A 17,789-nucleotide genomic window follows, 5' to 3' on the forward strand; every position below is an offset into this window, starting at 1 on the left:
TGCACTGCTGCCTCTGACTCCTGATACAACTTCCCAATATCCATTCATTCCTCATTCTCACTGGGTTTATAGTTCTGTGTAACTGTCATTGTGTCTGTCCCTTTCTCTGCACTGCTGCCTCTGACTCCTGATACAACTTCCCAATATCCATTCATTCCTCATTCTCACTGGGTTTATAGTTCTGTGTAACTGTCATTGTGTCTGTCCCTTTCTCTGCACTGCTGCTTCTGACTCCTGATACAACTTCCCAATATCCATTCATTCCTCATTCTCACTGGGTTTATAGTTCTGTTTAACTGTCATTGTGTCTGTCCCTTTCTCTGCACTGCTGCCTCTGACTCCTGATACAACTTCCCAATATCCATTCATTCCTCATTCTCACTGGGTTTATAGTTCTGTGTAACTGTCATTGTGTCTGTCCCTTTCTCTTCTCTGCACTGCTGCTTCTGACTCCTGATACAACTTCCCAATATCCATTCATTCCTCATTCTCACTGGGTTTATAGTTCTGTGTAACTGTCATTGTGTCTGTCCCTTTCTCTTCTCTGCACTGCTGCCTCTGACTCCTGATACAACTTCCCAATATCCATTCATTCCTCATTCTCACTGGGTTTATAGTTCTGTGTAACTGTCATTGTGTCTGTCCCTTTCTCTTCTCTGAACTGCTGCTTCTGACTCCTGATACAACTTCCCAATATCCATTCATTCCTCATTCTCACTGGGTTTATAGTTCTGTGTAACTGTCATTGTGTCTGTCCCTTTCTCTTCTCTGCACTGCTGCTTCTGACTCCTGATACAACTTCCCAATATCCATTCATTCCTCATTCTCACTGGGTTTATAGTTCTGTGTAACTGTCATTGTGTCTGTCCCTTTCTCTTCTCTGCACTGCTGCTTCTGACTCCTGATACAACTTCCCAATATCCATTCATTCCTCATTCTCACTGGGTTTATAGTTCTGTGTAACTGTCATTGTGTCTGTCCCTTTCTCTGCACTGCTGCCTCTGACTCCTGATATAACTTCCCAATATCCATTCATTCCTCATTCTCACTGGGTTTATAGTTCAGTGTAACTGTCATTGTGTCTGTCCCTTTCTCTTCTCTGCACTGCTGCTTCTGACTCCTGATACAACTTCCCAATATCATTCATTCCTCATTCTCACTGGGTTTATAGTTCTGTGTAACTGTCATTGTGTCTGTCCCTTTCTCTTCTCTGCACTGCTGCCTCTGACTCCTGATACAACTTCCCAATATCCATTCATTCCTCATTCTCACTGGGTTTATAGTTCTGTGTAACTGTCATTGTGTCTGTCCCTTTCTCTTCTCTGAACTGCTGCTTCTGACTCCTGATACAACTTCCCAATATCCATTCATTCCTCATTCTCACTGGGTTTATAGTTCTGTGTAACTGTCATTGTGTCTGTCCCTTTCTCTTCTCTGCACTGCTGCTTCTGACTCCTGATACAACTTCCCAATATCCATTCATTCCTCATTCTCACTGGGTTTATAGTTCTGTGTAACTGTCATTGTGTCTGTCCCTTTCTCTTCTCTGCACTGCTGCCTCTGACTCCTGATACAACTTCCCAATATCCATTCATTCCTCATTCTCACTGGGTTTATAGTTCTGTGTAACTGTCATTGTTTCTGTCCCTTTCTCTGCACTGCTGCTTCTGACTCCTGATACAACTTCCCAATATCCATTCATTCCTCATTCTCACTGGGTTCATGGTTATGTCTAAATATAATTATTATTGTTTGTCTCGGTTCTGACTCTTGAATCAATGTAGCAGACGTCAGTTCTCCAAGTCTGTATAACAGAGAGCTTCTCCTACATTGTTTCAGGAGTCAGAGCCAGCAGTACAAATAATATAAACAACTGGAGAGACTACTTTTAATAGCATTTATATTTATAAAAAAAAAAAAACTTTAGAAACTTTAAGAATGTTGCACTTATTGTTCGAGCCTGAAACAGCGACACCTTACCCTTTATCATTTGAGTCTGACAGACGTTATATCCGAGATTGTACTTTAATTTCTCTGATAATACACAAGGAACAGATATATTTGCTATTAATATTCTCAGCTGGCGGCTGTTTCTGAACCCCCTTGTTTCTCTGTCAGCGCATGTTAGAAATCCAGACATTTCCGATTTGCTGGAAGTTGCCCGGAAGGGGAATGGTGACGACGCTCCCTGTACCGTGGGGAGATGTAACAGCGAAGAGGACAGCGAAGGTGTCGAAGAGAGAAATTTGAGGGTAGGTTTGTCCTCTTATCTTCTCATTCTCATCCTCTGGATGAGCTGTAAATATATAATATTCTCATATTCTCTAGTGTTTATTTACATTTACCTGGAGATGCCTGAGACTAAATGACCTGGGACATTAAATGAGGAAACTTGGCTACCCTACAACCCTACAATCAGACAACCCACCAACCCAACAACCTGACAACCCACCAACCCTACAACCCAACGACCCAACAAACTGACAACCCTATAACCGACAACCCTTCAACCCAACAACCTGACAACTCTACAACCCACCAACTCTTCAACCTGACAACCCAACAACCTGACAACCCAACAACCTTGCAACCCTACAATCCACCAACCCAACAACCCTTCAACCCTACAACACTTCAACCCAACAACCTGACAACCCACCAACCCTACATTCCTACTACCTGAGAACCCTACAACATTAAACTACATGACTGATGTCATGTATTGAAACATAACATGGGACTATTTAAAGGGGTAGTTAATACTTACATTCACTTTTACCGTATTATATAATGGCCTATTCTCTTTTGTTTTGGTCTTCTTTTTTTATATTGTTTACAGTTTTTTAATTATTTGCCTTTCTTTTCTAATTCTTCCCAGCTTTCCTAAGGGGGTCACAAATAACTATTGGACTATGAAGTAGGGATGCACCGAATCCACTTTTTTGGATTCGGCCGAACCCCCGAACCCTTTGCAAAAGATTCGGCCGAATACCGAACCGAATCCTAATTTGCATATGCAAATTAGGGGTGGAAGGGGAAAACATTTTTTACTTCCTTGTTTTGTGACAAAAAGTCACATGATTTCCCTCCCTGCCCCTAATTTACATATGCAAATTAGGATTCGGTTCGACCAGGCAGAAGGATTCGGCCGAATCCGAATCCTGCTGAAAAAGGCCGAATCCTGGCCGAATCCCGAACCAAATCCTGGATTCGGTGCATCCCTACTATGAAGCTATAATTTTATTATTATTATTGATACATTTTATTACTTGTCTTTCTGTTCAGGCCTTTCCTATTGTGATTTCAGTTTCTCGTTCTAATCACTGCCCGGTTGTTAGGTTGCCAGATAACTGCCGAAATTCCAAACTGGAAGGCTAAATAGAAAAAAATAATAAAACAATGAAAGTTGCAAATCGTCTCAGGATATCAGTCCATATAATACTAAAAGTTAATTTAAAGGTGAACTGACCCTTTAAGTGAGATTATATTGGGGGTTATAATGTGACTGCATGAAACTGATTGCACCCCACTGTGACCCATTTAATTATATGTTACTATTTCATGTTTCTCTTCTTCCTGTTCTTTAAATTCAACATTAGGCAAGATCTGATAAAAATGCAGACTCGTCCGCCTCTGACTCCTCCATGGTACCCCAGGTAAGGGCAATAACTGCCACCATGTCTGACCCCAATCCTCTGTTGACTCTGACCCCTTGTAATGTAAGAGCAGGAATCTAATCACTCTGGGATGTAGGGATAATGGCATGGAAAAGGGTAAAAATAAGAAAATATCATCATCAGCTGAAGAGAATGCAAGGGATAAACATTGTGAATATAAAAGCAGAATGAGGTGATGAATAAGAGAACATTTGAATCTGGAACGTGTTTATTTCATTATAATCTCTGGTTCATTCTCTAGGAGATGTTATTGCCTCCAACACCACCAGAGGGCACCACTAGATGAGCCTCATGGATCGGACCTCTCCCCGTGCAGGTCTCGCCCCAATCACAGCCCTAGTATTACTGCTTATGTATCTGCTAGGGACGCGCACCATTCGCTCACACTGTGATGTTCTGAATTACACGATATTTGTTTGTTTGGGTGAAGGAAATGAATCCAATGTGATAACTTGTCCTTTAATAATAATACACAATTGTGTGCTGAGAGAACTTCTTTGTACCTGAACTTTCTTTCAAGTCCTTCCCACAGGGAATAAGTAAGTGGCCATTACAGTACCCAAGGTATTTACCCTTGGGGTAAGATTTGGAGTGAATACCCTGTGTACCCCTGGAACTATAGCAGGATGACACCTCAATGTTTCTATATATCTGTAACCTTGTTATGAGCTAAGGGGGCCCAGTCTGAAGGTCAGTTAGGGGGAGATTTGGGGTGAGTGTTTATTTGTACCCTGGGTACCCCTGGAACTATAGCAGGGTGACTGTTACCCCAATGTTTCTATATATCTGTAACCTTGTTATGAGCTAAGGGGGCCCAGTCTGAAGGTCAGTTAGGGGGAGATTTTGGGTAAGTGTTTATTTGTACCCTGGGTACCCCTGAAACTATAGCAGGATGACACCCCAATGTTTCTATATATCTGTAACCTTGTTATGAGCTAAGGGGGCCCAGTCTGAAGGTCAGTTAGGGGGAGATTTGGGGTGAGTGTTTATTTGTACCCTGGGTACCCCTGGAACTATAGCAGTGTGACTGTTACCCCAATGTTTCTATATATATGTAACCTTGTTATGAGCTAAGGGGACCCAGTCTGAAGGTCAGTTAGGGGGAGATTTGGGGTGAGTGCTTATTTGTACCCTGGGTACCCCTGGAACTATAGCAGGGTGACACCCCAATGTTTCTATATATCTGTAACCTTGTTATGAGCTAAGGGGGCCCAGTCTGAAGGTCAGTTAGGGGGAGATTTGGGGTGAGTACTTATTTGTACCCTGGGTACCCCTGGAACTATAGCAGGGTGACTGTTACCCCAATGTTTCTATATATCTGTAACCTTGTTATGAGCTAAGGGGGCCCAGTCTGAAGGTCAGTTAGGGGGAGATTTTGGGTAAGTGTTTATTTGTACCCTGGGTACCCCTGAAACTATAGCAGGATGACACCCCAATGTTTCTATATATCTGTAACCTTGTTATGAGCTAAGGGGGCCCAGTCTGAAGGTCAGTTAGGGGGAGATTTGGGGTGAGTGTTTATTTGTACCCTGGGTACCCCTGGAACTATAGCAGTGTGACTGTTACCCCAATGTTTCTATATATATGTAACCTTGTTATGAGCTAAGGGGACCCAGTCTGAAGGTCAGTTAGGGGGAGATTTGGGGTGAGTACTTATTTGTACCCTGGGTACCCCTGGAACTATAGCAGGGTGACTGTTACCCCAATGTTTCTATATATCTGTAACCTTGTTATGAGCTAAGGGGGCCCAGTCTGAAGGTCAGTTAGGGGGAGATTTGGGGTGAGTACTTATTTGTACCCTGGGTACCCCTGGAACTATAGCAGGGTGACTGTTACCCCAATGTTTCTATATATCTGTAACCTTGTTATGAGCTAAGGGGGCCCAGTCTGAAGGTCAGTTAGGGGGAGATTTTGGGTAAGTGTTTATTTGTACCCTGGGTACCCCTGAAACTATAGCAGGATGACACCCCAATGTTTCTATATATCTGTAACCTTGTTATGAGCTAAGGGGACCCAGTCTGAAGGTCAGTTAGGGGGAGATTTGGGGTGAGTGCTTATTTGTACCCTGGGTACCCCTGGAACTATAGCAGGGTGACTGTTACCCCAATGTTTCTATATATCTGTAACCTTGTTATGAGCTAAGGGGGCCCAGTCTGAAGGTCAGTTAGGGGGAGATTTGGGGTGAGTGCTTATTTGTACCCTGGGTACCCCTGGAACTATAGCAGGGTGACTGTTACCCCAATGTTTCTATATATCTGTAACCTTGTTATGAGCTAAGGGGGCCCAGTCTGAAGGTCAGTTAGGGGGAGATTTGGGGTGAGTGTTTATTTGTACCCTGGGTACCCCTGGAACTATAGCAGGGTGACACCCCAATGTTTCTATATATCTGTAACCTTGTTATGAGCTAAGGGGGCCCAGTCTGAAGGTCAGTTAGAGGGAGATTTGGGGTGAGTGCTTATTTGTACCCTGTGTACCCCCGGAACTATAGCAGGGTGACACCCCCATGTTTCTATATATCTGTAACCTTGTTATGAGCTAAGGGGGCCCAGTCTGAAGGTCAGTTAGGGGGAGATTTGGGGTGAGTGTTTATTTGTACCCTGGGTACCCCTGGAACTATAGCAGGGTGACACCCCAATGTTTCTATATATCTGTAACCTTGTTATGAGCTAAGGGGGCCCAGTCTGAAGGTCAGTTAGAGGGAGATTTGGGGTGAGTGCTTATTTGTACCCTGTGTACCCCCGGAACTATAGCAGGGTGACACCCCCATGTTTCTATATATCTGTAACCTTGTTATGAGCTAAGGGGGCCCAGTCTGAAGGGGGAGATTTGGGGTGAGTGCTTATTTGCTAAATTTCCATGGAAGCCTAGGCTGACAATCAATAATGGTGACATACAGAATGACACATATTTGATGGCCTGGAAATGCCTGATATGACAAATATGTGTAAATATCACCTATATTGCTATAAACTGAGGTTTCTATGGGAAATCGACCACACTGTACATTCTCTCTACCTAAAAGCTCTTCTTCTAAGCCAAGCTCAGACCTGAAGTTGCCCGGGTTTTGCTCCACTGACTGGCCCAAAAGAGCCAACTTTCATTGTGTTGTATTCATGGTCTAAGTTTATTTTTAAGTACCCATTTGGTTCTAATTAAGTGGTTTCTGATAAAAAGCTAAATAGGAAAAAGTCAGGGTAAAGGAAAGGCTTCCAGCACAGGCAGTTCTTCATCAAGCCTAACACAATGCCCTAAATATTGGTTTTAAATAGTTTACAGCACAGAGCCATCTAGTGTTATTCTAGGGTTAGTAACACATTTCATTTGAAAGACTTTCTACTGGTGATCGGGAGTTAGATACAGACTTATTACAAAGCATTTTAGAAGCACAGCGCTAACTGGTAGTAAATCAAAGTCAACAGAAAATACAAGACAAAACTATTTACATCACATCGCCCTAGTTCACTAACCTTGTAATCACTACAAGAGCAGAGCTGACTTCTTTTATGTAATTTATGTAATTTTATGTAGTGATTTTTTAACGCTGGTGACAAAATTCCCCGTGTGTCATTGCCCTAAGAACAAAGTCTAAATTGATAAATATCCTCTAATCTCCAGATGTGGTACATTCCATATTCACATTGATATGATTATTATTATTATTGCAACAGGTTTTTGGGCAGCTAAGAGCTAAATCACCCCAGATGGTAAACCTTTAGATGAACCCAAACTGATCTCAACTCCCAACATCTCCTTGTAGAACCTGTGTTACATGTGACTTGTCCCCTGGGTCCTCTTTGCTTTACTGGTGGAGGAAGGGTTAACCCCTCCGTGTCCCCAAAACAAAAGAGATCCGGCCAGAAGATGCCCAGGGTTCCAGTGCCTCAAAGAAACCGCAGGAACTACGTTTAAACCCAAGCCCTGGACCAAAATCGAGTGTTACTGGACCTGGGACTAACACAGAGCATTGAGGAGGCCGAAGGAGGAGAAAGAGGAGGATTTACACCAATATGGAGATTTTAATATAATCCCCCTTATTTTGCTTCATGGCAAGAGCAGCTCCCACAGGTTGTGCCATCGGCATAGATGGATTTTCATTAAGACTAGGGGAGGCTAAGCAAATCTGACACCTAAAACAAAAATAAATAAAATATAAAACCTACTCCTTGTTGACAATGATGGTTCTTTAATTGGCGAAGGAAAGTTAAGGTCCCGCCTTGAGACCCGATGCTGAAGAGATAGTTCCACTCTGATTGGATATATGTGGGTTTGCAGCTTGTCCAATCAGAGCACAGTTTACAGACAGGAAAATGCACCAACGCGGTACAGAGTAGGCGGGGCTAGGAAATCTCTACTGATGGAAAACAGAAAGGCGACTGATCTGAAGGAGCTGAGAATTCAGACTTGGAAAATGTGCAGAAACTTTCATTCTCAGCCACCATCAGTCCTATCCCTGTCAAGAATAAATATTATATGGAAGTTGACTAATTAGCGGACGTTTTAACTCTTAGTTCTTGTGGTGGTTCCCGGGATGCTCTGACATCCTGTGTAAGTTCAATATAATGTGGAGGTTGGGCAGTGTCGGACTGGCCCGGCGGGACACCGGGAAAATACCTGGTGGGCCCCGACCCTCATGGGCCCCCGCCGGGCCAGAACACCTCTTTAAATTTAAATTAAATTTGAAAAAAAAAAATTCCCGGTGCTATGCAGCGCCGCCTGCGCTCCAAGCGACGCTGTTGCGCATGCTGAGCGGGCGTGTTACAGTGGGGGACAGGTGGCCGGAGGGGGACCCTTGGCAGCAGTCCCGGTGGGCCCCGTTCCCCCCAGTCCGACCCTGAGGTTGGGAATCACTCACAACGGCAGCTTAACTGCAATTCAGCTTATTATTGTGTTACCACACGACATGTTTGGGCCACACAGGCCCTTTTCTTGTCCCAGTCCTGTTTGGCTCCTACCTTGGTGACTGGCCGGCAGCAGGTGAGGCTCACAGTTGGTTTTACTCCTGGAATCTCCTGACCACTGGAATCCTTATACTGTTGGCATTGGCACCACATGGTACTAACCTAACTGGTCTCCTCATTGGAGCCTCTGTCCGCTCTTCTAACTACCCTCACCTGCCTCTCCCTCCTACACTGCACTCAACTATTACACAGCCATCAGCCATAGCCCTCCTGGGGACACCTGGATTAAGGTTGGCAATAGGGCTGCTATAAGAAATAACATGGCACACTATGATGACATTTTCCCAGACACCTGCCCACCCCCAATATGCCACCCACCCACCCATCCCACCCCTGTGCCCCACTCACACCACAGTAATAAAGGTCACACAGACCCGAGGGCTAAAACATTTAAAGCAATTTAGGCCAAAGGATTATGAAGCCTGTGACCACATCAAGGCAGACTCTTTAAGCCGTGTCTTCTTCCCCTTCAGCAATTTCCGTCTCTTTCAGCGAATGTGCAATTGTCGTGAACCGGAAAATTTCTCTAACTGTGCATGTGCCATTACGCCGATCACTTCACAAAGTTACTGAAAAGAAAAAGATGGCGTCCGTGAGCTCCGCTGCACTCATTCTGCATGTCTAGTCACTATTTGTACAAGGGACACTATTCTGGGGTAACACTGTGCAGGGGGGGGCACAGAGAGGGGGCCAATGGGGACATAACATTGCGGGGGGTTTAGTTCTCCTTTAAACTTGAAATCAACCGGGGCTGTGACAACTGTCACCTCCAGTATTGGACTGACGAGATTGGAGCTCCAGTAGGGTTGCCTCATAGCTGGTATTTCACTGGCCTGGACGGTAAAAATGATGGTTGATCCCAATGTTATTAATAGGGAATAAAGATAAATATATAGGAAGGCCAGTGATCCCAATGTTATTTATAGGGAATAAAGATAAATATATAGGAAGGCCAGTGATCCCAATGTTATTAATAGGGAATAAAGATAAATATATAGGAAGGTCAGTGATCCCAATGTTATTAATAGGGAATAAAGATAAATATATAGGCAGGTCAGTGATCCCAATGTTATTAATAGGGAATAAATATAAATATATAGGAAGGTCAGTGATCCCAATGTTATTAATAGGGAATAAATATAAATATATAGGAAGGTCAGTGATCACAAGGTTATTAATAGGGAATAAAGATAAATATATAGGAAGGTCAGTGATCCCAATGTTATTAATAGGGAATAAAGATAAATATATAGGCAGGTCAGTGATCCCAATGTTATTAATAGGGAATAAAGATAAATATATAGGAAGGTCAGTGATCCCAATGTTATTAATAGGGAATAAAGATAAATATATAGGAAGGCCAGTGATCCCAATGTTATTAATAGGGAATAAATATAAATATATAGGAAGGTCAGTGATCCCAATGTTATTAATAGGGAATAAAGATAAATATATAGGAAGGTCAGTGATCACAAGGTTATTAATAGGGAATAAAGATAAATATATAGGAAGGTCAGGGATCCCAATGTTATTAATAGGGAATAATGATAAATATATAGGAAGGTCAGTGATCCCAATGTTATTAATAGGGAATAAAGATAAATATATAGGAAGGTCAGTGAATCCTCCCTCAATGTTTTTATAACAAAACTCAAAGAGTCCCTCTGGGAGCACCTGTATAACAGCTGAACTGACACTTATATAACAGTGTAACAAACTGTAACTCACAGCACCTTAATACCCCTCTGAATTGTGTCTGTATGTTACCCTCCCATTTAGACTGTAAGCTCTATGGGGCAGGGTCCTCTAGCCTTTTGTTTCCTTGACACTGAGCACTTAATCTGTATTGTAATTATATTTTATATTTGTGTGAATAGTATTTCTAATAATGCACTTATTGTTACTCTTTATTCCAATGACCCCTTGTTTGTTACTAATTCATTGTTTTGTTGTACAGTGCTTTGCCCTCAAGGAGCTCTATACAAATAAATACATACATACAAGAGAACAGCAGAGAATTCAATCACATGTAGTTCTAGTGAGTATCCAAGGCAACAAGCCCCTCCCCTTCCTCGCAGTTTCCCATTCATCCCCGTGGCGTGAGACACAGGCGGAAGCAGTTGGACTGCAATCCCCAGCGGCCCCGGTTGTGTAATGAGTCACGTGACAGAGGCGGCAGCAGTTGTACTACAGTCCGCAGGGACCCCCCTTGTGTAAATGAGTCACGTGACTCAGGAAGCAGCAGTTAAACTACAGTACCCAGAAGTCCCGGGTTAAAGTCACGTGACAAAAACGCCGGACACGTGCTGCGTGACAGGAACAGGAGGCGGGGCTCAGATGGGGACACGAGTCCGGGCGCTGCTGGGGAAGCTACTGGTTCGGGCTATGGGGGAAGCTGCAGGTGGGAGCGGGGGACAGGAGGCCGCTATAAATCGGGCAGTGGTACGAGCTGTCCCCGAGGAGCCGAAGCTGAGCATCTCCCTGGAGGTCGGTGGGAGCCGGCGGAACCTGCAGCGGGAGCAGAAGGAGCCCCTGGGCCGGGCATTAGCGCGTCTCGCCGCCTCTGCAGCCAAAGGTCAGGGCAAAGGCAAGAGAGGCCGGAAGGAGGCGCAGGAGGAGCGGGTCCCCGTGTGTCTCAGTTATGAGGGGCGGGAGGTGCCGGAGGAGGAGCCCAATGGATCAGCCTGGCGGGAGGGCTCGGTGCTGAGTGTGGGTTCGGCCCGGTACCTGGTGGAGCGGAATCCCCCGGCAGTTTTGGAGCTGGAGCTTCCCCGGGTGGTTCTGGTTGGTGCCCCGCTCTGTCCCCGGCTGCGCTTGGAGTTCGGCCGGCCGGACACGTCCCGGTTCGAGTGGTCGAGGCGGAAGGAGCGGGACTGGGAGCAGGTCGGTACCGGGCGGGTGTTCACTCCGGGGGAGGCGGAACTGGGTCACGGCCTGAAGGTGCGGGCGGTGCCGGGAGACGGAGAACGTTGGGGCCTCGCGGTGGAGGCGGAAGTGGAGGGTCTGGTGGAGGCGGGGCCGGGACATTACCTGTGTGACGCGCGCTTACGTCAGACTGAGTCACGTGCGGGGGCGGGGACATTCCGGACAGTGTCCTACAACATTCTGGCCGATGTCTATGCGCGGACCGAGCTCTCCCGGGATGTTCTCTACCCCTACTGCCCCGCCCGGGCCCTGGGAGCCCAATACCGACACAACCTGCTGCGGAGGGAACTGAGCGGGTACCGGGCCGATGTGCTGTGTCTGCAGGAGGCGGAGAGGGACGTGTTTAAGGGGGCGCTGGGGCCGGTGCTGGAGGAGCTGGGGATGGAGGGTCGTTACCTGGAGAAGCAGCGACAACACGAGGGACTCGCCACCTTCTACAGCCGCGACCGCTTCCGCCTGTTGGGCCAACACGACATCTCCCTGTCCGAGGGGCTTCTGAGCGACCCCCGACTCTCCGACCTGCGCGAGCGACTGTCGCTTTACAGAGAGGCCCGAGAGAAGCTTCTGAAGAGATCGTCAGTCTTACAGGTGATTGGCTCACACCCGGGAGTCTAATATAGAATAAGGCTAGAAATGCTGTATTTTGTATACTAAACATAAACATGAACTTACTGCACCACAAGTCTAATCAAACAAATGATTTATGCTTTCAAAGTTGGCCACAGGGGGTCACCATCTTGTAACTTTGTTATACATCTTTGCAAGACCAAGACTGTGCACATGCTCAGTGAGGTCTGGGCTGCTTAGGGACCGTCATAAATGATCAAAACAGCACAAGTCAAATAATATCTGCCAGAAGCCGATACAACAAGACTGATTAATAATCAGAATATACAGACTGCACTGGGTCCTGTGTTGTCATGTAATCTAATGTGGATTTTATAGTTTTTCATTGTTTAATATAAACTTTCTCCAACTCTGCAGAACCAGTGGCTGCAGCAAAATAATCCTCCAAATAGAATCCCAGTTTATCTGTTTAAATCTGGCTCCATGATCTTTGTCCCTGCAGCTGGAGTTGGAGACAGTAAAGGGGATGTAAAGGCAAAAATAAAATCCAATACAAATCTCTACACAGTCGCTGACTGCTCTACAGGGAAACAAACAAAGCTGCTTGAGTTCTGCATGGCTGGGAAGTAAGGCGGGGGCTCCCCCTGCTGTTCATAAGTATGATTGTTTCCCTGCAGAGCAGTTAGGGACCGTCTGACAATTCCTATCCACAGCAGTAAATGAAGGGAGAATTTCACTGCATACAGTCAGGTTTCTTATAAAAACAGTACACTTTTTTTAATTAAACTATATTGGAGATGATTTCTTTTTCATTAAAGGGGTAGTTCACCTTCAAACAACTACTTATTTTCAGCTAGATCAGCAGAAATAAAGACTTTTTCCAATTATTTTCTATGTGTGAAAAGTGTGAAGTCATTTTTCACCTTCTGAAGCAGGTCTGGGAGGGGGGGTCACCGACCCCGTAAACTGTTCTAAATTGATACATTTATTTGATACATTTCTTAAGTTTTATTATTTTTGTTAGAATCGATACAATAGGTACGAATACTCCAGAGATGCTGCTGAGAAATGTATCAACTAAATGTTGCAAATTGAGTCTGCACCTGAATTACTGAGCTGCCAGACTCAAACACCTGAGACAGGGACATTCAACTTTAAAGGATAAGTAAACCTTTAAAATAAATTAATGGAAAGCTGATGAGGAGGCTATTCTAAGAAATTTTGCAATGTACATTCATTATTTATTTTGTTTTTATTCCAAGATATTAGGGGATACATGTACTGTTAATATGAATGAATTTTGTTACAACAGCACCACCTGCTGGTCAGTTTCCCACCAGTCTGACCAGCAAGTAGTCAAGGAAGTTGTCAGGAGAAAGAAAGAGGCTGATGTTCTTCTGCTTAGGAATAAAATTAGAAACCTTTCTCACATCTTTCCTAAGCAGAAGAACATCAGCCTCTTTCTTTCTCCTGACAACTTCCTTGACTACTTGCTGGTCAGACTGGTGGGAAACTGACCAGCAGGTGGTGCTGTTGTAACAAAATTCATTCATATTAACAGTACATGTATCCCCTAATATCTTGGAATAAAAACAAAATAAATAATGAATGTAAATTGCAAAATTTCTAAGAATAGCCCTTCCATCAATTTTACATTCACTTATTTTAAAGGCTTACTTATCCTTCAAGCTTAGATTTTGGAAAAACAGTAAAAAATAAATAATGGAAAGTAATTGAAACACGTTTTTATTTCTGGGGAACAATCTAAAAACAACTGAATTGAAAAAATGTGTTTGGAAGGTGAACAACCCCTTGTAAAAATTGGATTTTATTGTTTTGCCTTTACATCCCCTTTAAGTGGGCCCCAAAGAGGAAGTACAGAGAGGGGCCACTAGTATTGAGCAGCCTGAGCCCAGTTCTGGGACCAGGTTATTATAAGGCCAGTTATAGGCAGTTTGGGTTGGGCCCCTGGAGTCTGTGGCCAATAAGTAAATGATTAGAGACTGCCTCAGGGGTTTAGTTGTCCCTCCTCAAGGGAATCCTGGGATGTGGGGGGCGCAGGGGCCCTTCTGTCCATGCAGGAAGAATAACTGGTGTTTGTAGAGTCCCACAAACAGGTCACATTTATGCACTAGTCCTGAGTGGCCCCTGTAGAGGGATGATGGGCCCCTATATAGACACGTGTATTGGACTAGTCAAACACCACCTGCTGTAGTTATGGACAATAACCTGTAGAGGGCGATGAACATAATCTGGGGGCAAATCCTCTGCTCTCCTTGTGACTGTGACCTTGGGAGTTGCAGTTGGTTAGTTTTGTTACACAAACGTTTCCTACTCCTGGGGCAAAACTAACTGACCCCCCTGCTGTCCCAGATGCCAATGAGCAGATTAAACGGGACATTTACATGGACAATAGGAGCAATTACCCAAAATGCACTGGGGTCTCTACAACCTGGGGTGCCTTTGGCCCAATCAGATTGTGTTCCCATCATGTCTGTCTGTGCATCAGAGCTTTCTAGATAACAGGTTTCTGAATAATGGATCCCACTGTCAGTATTTAAACAATTTTGTGTAATATTCTGTATTTTTAGGTCCTGGTCCTTGAGTCTATAGAGGATCCTTCTAGAAGAATCTGTGTGGCCAATACTCACCTGTATTTCCATCCGAAAGGTAAGTGCTCTGAGCTTCCTGCTGTGAGTAATTGTGATGTCACTGTCCACTTCCTGCATCACAAGACCCTCCCCCACCCCAATTTGGTTTGATGACTTTATATAGGGACGGACTCCCCAGTGGTCCTGTTACAGGAGAGAGCAGGGAATTCTGGGAGGGGACCTTGTTAGACATTTAGCCCACAACCTGCCGTGTATAGTCGTTATGGCAACCTGATCTGTAGATAAAGGGTTTGGGAGGTTATCTCTTGCGCCCCCTATTGATGAAATCCATATAATATCTTAGGGCAGAGACATGTGGAGATTAGTCGCGACAAATTGCCTCTTCTTCGGGCGACCAATCTCCCCGCAATGCCAGAATCTAAATCGCCGTCAGGATGGCACTTGGAGCGCTTTGTTTTCCGAAGTTGCCTCACGAGGAAAATTCAGGCGACTTCAGAAAACAAAGCGCTCCAAGTGCCATCGGGCCAGCGATTTACATTCTAGCCAACGGGAAGGCATTGTGGGGAGATTAGTCGCCCGAAGAAGAGCGATTTGTTGCCAGGCAACTGAATCCACATGTGTCTCTGCCCTAATAGACAGTTCTTATGGCTCCTGTGGGATATTTCCACGTTATTATCCAACCGCCCCCCATTCTTATTTTATTCCCCCGCAGGAGGCAACATTCGACTCCTCCAAGTGGCCGTGGCTCTGGCGCATCTTGGGCACGTGGCCAATGAGCTGTACGGGGGGATCCCGGTGGTGTTTTGTGGAGATTTTAACAGCCTGCCCGACACGGGGCTGCACCGCTTTATCAAGGGCGGGGCTGTGGGCGAGGATGATGAAGACTGGACGTCCAATGGGGAGGAGGAACGGTGCAACATGGCGCTTACCCACCCGTTCAAACTCACCAGCGCTTGTGGGGAACCCGCGTACACCAACTACATCGGTGAGTTCCACGGCTGCCTGGACTATATATTCATTGACTCCGCCCGTTTAGCGGTGGAACGGATCATTCCACTTCCCACTCACCAGGAAGTCACCAAGTATCGGGCTCTGCCGAGCATTGAGCACCCGTCAGATCACATGGCGCTTGTGTGTGACTTAAAGTGGACGTAGAACGGGGATTAGACCAAGGCTGTTATATGGACCCCCCAAACCAGCAGCCAGTCCTGTTTGTTATATCAGAACCCCTGAATAAATCCATCCCATAATAACCGCATCTTTATCAATGAATCTTACTTGGGGGGTGGGAAATTGGGTTTGCGCCCCCTAGAGGAGTGGGAAGCAATGGCAAGTACGGTAAGATTTGGGGTGAGTCTGGTTATACATGGCAGGGTGAGATTGGGGTGAAAATGTATTATAACCTTGTTAAAGGGGTGGTTCACCTTTACGTATGTTTTAAAATGACCAATTGTAAGCAACTTTTCAATTGGTCTAAATTATTTATATTTTATAGCTTTTGAATTATTTGCCTTCTTCTTCTGACTCCTTCCAGCTTTCAAATGGGGGTCACTGACCCCATCTAAAAAACAAATACTCTGTAAGGCTACAAATTTATTGTTATTGTTACTTTTTAATTAATTAATTAATTAACCAGATTGCAGAAATGGCAAAGTGGAAAGTTGCTGAATAAAAAGCTAAATAACCTCAAATAATAAAAAATAAAAACAATTGCAAATTGTCTCAGAATATCGCTCTCTACATCATACTAACAGTTAACTCAAAGGTGAACAACCCCTTTAAGAGCTAAGGGACAAACCAAACATTGGACCTCCAAGGGGAACTTGAACCAAAATGGGCTTTTTTTCAGGAAAGGGTTGGATGATGTTTATAATACATATGGAGAAATGTAGTAAAAGGGAAGGACTGCACGGACGTTTTCGGCGCGATCCGACAAACAGCGACGGAAATAAGGTAAGAGATAAATGTCGGATGAAGTCGCAGCGTTGATCCAGGTCGGATGAAGTCCGACATTTCTATCTCTTACCTTATTTCCGTCGCAGTGTGTCGGATCGCGCCGAAAACATGTAGTCCTACCCTGAGGTAGAAGCTTATACAGGTATAGGATCCGTTATCCAGAAACCCGTTATCCTGAAAGTTCAGAATTACGGAAAGGCCGTCTCCCGTAGACTCCATAATAACCAAATAATTCAAATTTTAAAAACCGATTTCCTTTTTCTGTGTAATAATAAAACAGTCGCTTGTACTTGATCCCAACTGAGATATAATTAATCCTTATTGGAAGTAAAACCAGCCTATTGGGTTTATTTCAAGTTTACATGATTTTGAAGTAGACTTAAGGTATGAAGATCCAAATTACAGAAAGATCCATTATCCGGAAAGCCCCAGGTCCCGAGCATTCTGGATAACAGGTCCCATACCTGTATCCTCCCCATGCACCTACAGCAAGTGCTCTTTGGACATATATACTGGTCACATTTAAAAGCCAACACGTGATTGGTTGTTGAGGTTTCCTGGACATGGAATAGAAAGAGACTGCTGGTCCTGACCCACTGGTGCTGTAATAACAGGAGCATCGGATCCACAATGTATTAACTAGTTATACACAGGGGATGAGACTGTCAGTCATTCTCACTGGCAAACTCACAATCAACAAAGACCAACTGCATGAGAGCTTCTTTATTTCTCCAGTTCCGGGGGCCGATCTGTATCAGTGGCTCAGACTTGTGCTGTATTGACTTCTGCTCATACGACACCAGCCCGGCCCTAACCCAGTTCTGCCCCCTGTGAGTATTGGGGATGTTCCGAATCCAAATTTGTATATGCAAATAAGGGGCGGGGAAAGAAACTTGCGTGACTTTAAAGTAAAAAATATTTTCCACCCTCTGACCCCTTATTTGTATATGCAAATTAGGGTTCGGTATTAGGTCAAATCTTTCGCAAAGGATTCGGTGGTTTGGTTGAATCCGAAATAGTAGATTCGGTGCATCCCTAGTGAATATATACACTGAACCCCCTACATTGTACCCTCTGCACATCCACTAGGAAAC

General features: G+C 44.7%; 1 protein-coding gene and 1 long non-coding RNA gene across 3 annotated transcripts; one reads left to right on the plus strand and one right to left on the minus strand.

Moving 5' to 3' along the window:
* Positions 1 to 6,782: 6,782 nt before the first annotated feature.
* Positions 6,783 to 10,776, minus strand: LOC108715937. 2 transcript variants are annotated; one of them, XR_001935607.2, is made up of 2 exons: positions 10,637 to 10,776; positions 6,783 to 9,204 (listed from the first exon to the last, which is right to left on the minus strand). It is a non-coding gene; the product is annotated as an uncharacterized LOC108715937 (long non-coding RNA). The 2 variants fall into 2 exon arrangements; XR_001935606.2 differs by having other exon boundaries at positions 10,633 to 10,772.
* pde12.S (phosphodiesterase 12 S homeolog) lies at positions 10,538 to 15,992 on the plus strand. Its single transcript, XM_018261514.2, has 3 exons — positions 10,538 to 12,148; positions 14,719 to 14,797; positions 15,452 to 15,992. Exons 1-3 carry the CDS (start codon positions 10,973 to 10,975, stop codon positions 15,892 to 15,894), a joined length of 1,698 nt encoding a protein of 565 aa, XP_018117003.1. The 5' UTR covers positions 10,538 to 10,972; the 3' UTR covers positions 15,895 to 15,992.
* Positions 15,993 to 17,789: the final 1,797 nt, after the last annotated feature.

Source organism: Xenopus laevis, chromosome 4S (assembly GCF_017654675.1).
Source record: "Xenopus laevis strain J_2021 chromosome 4S, Xenopus_laevis_v10.1, whole genome shotgun sequence".
Classification (NCBI taxonomy): Eukaryota; Metazoa; Chordata; class Amphibia; order Anura; family Pipidae; genus Xenopus; species Xenopus laevis.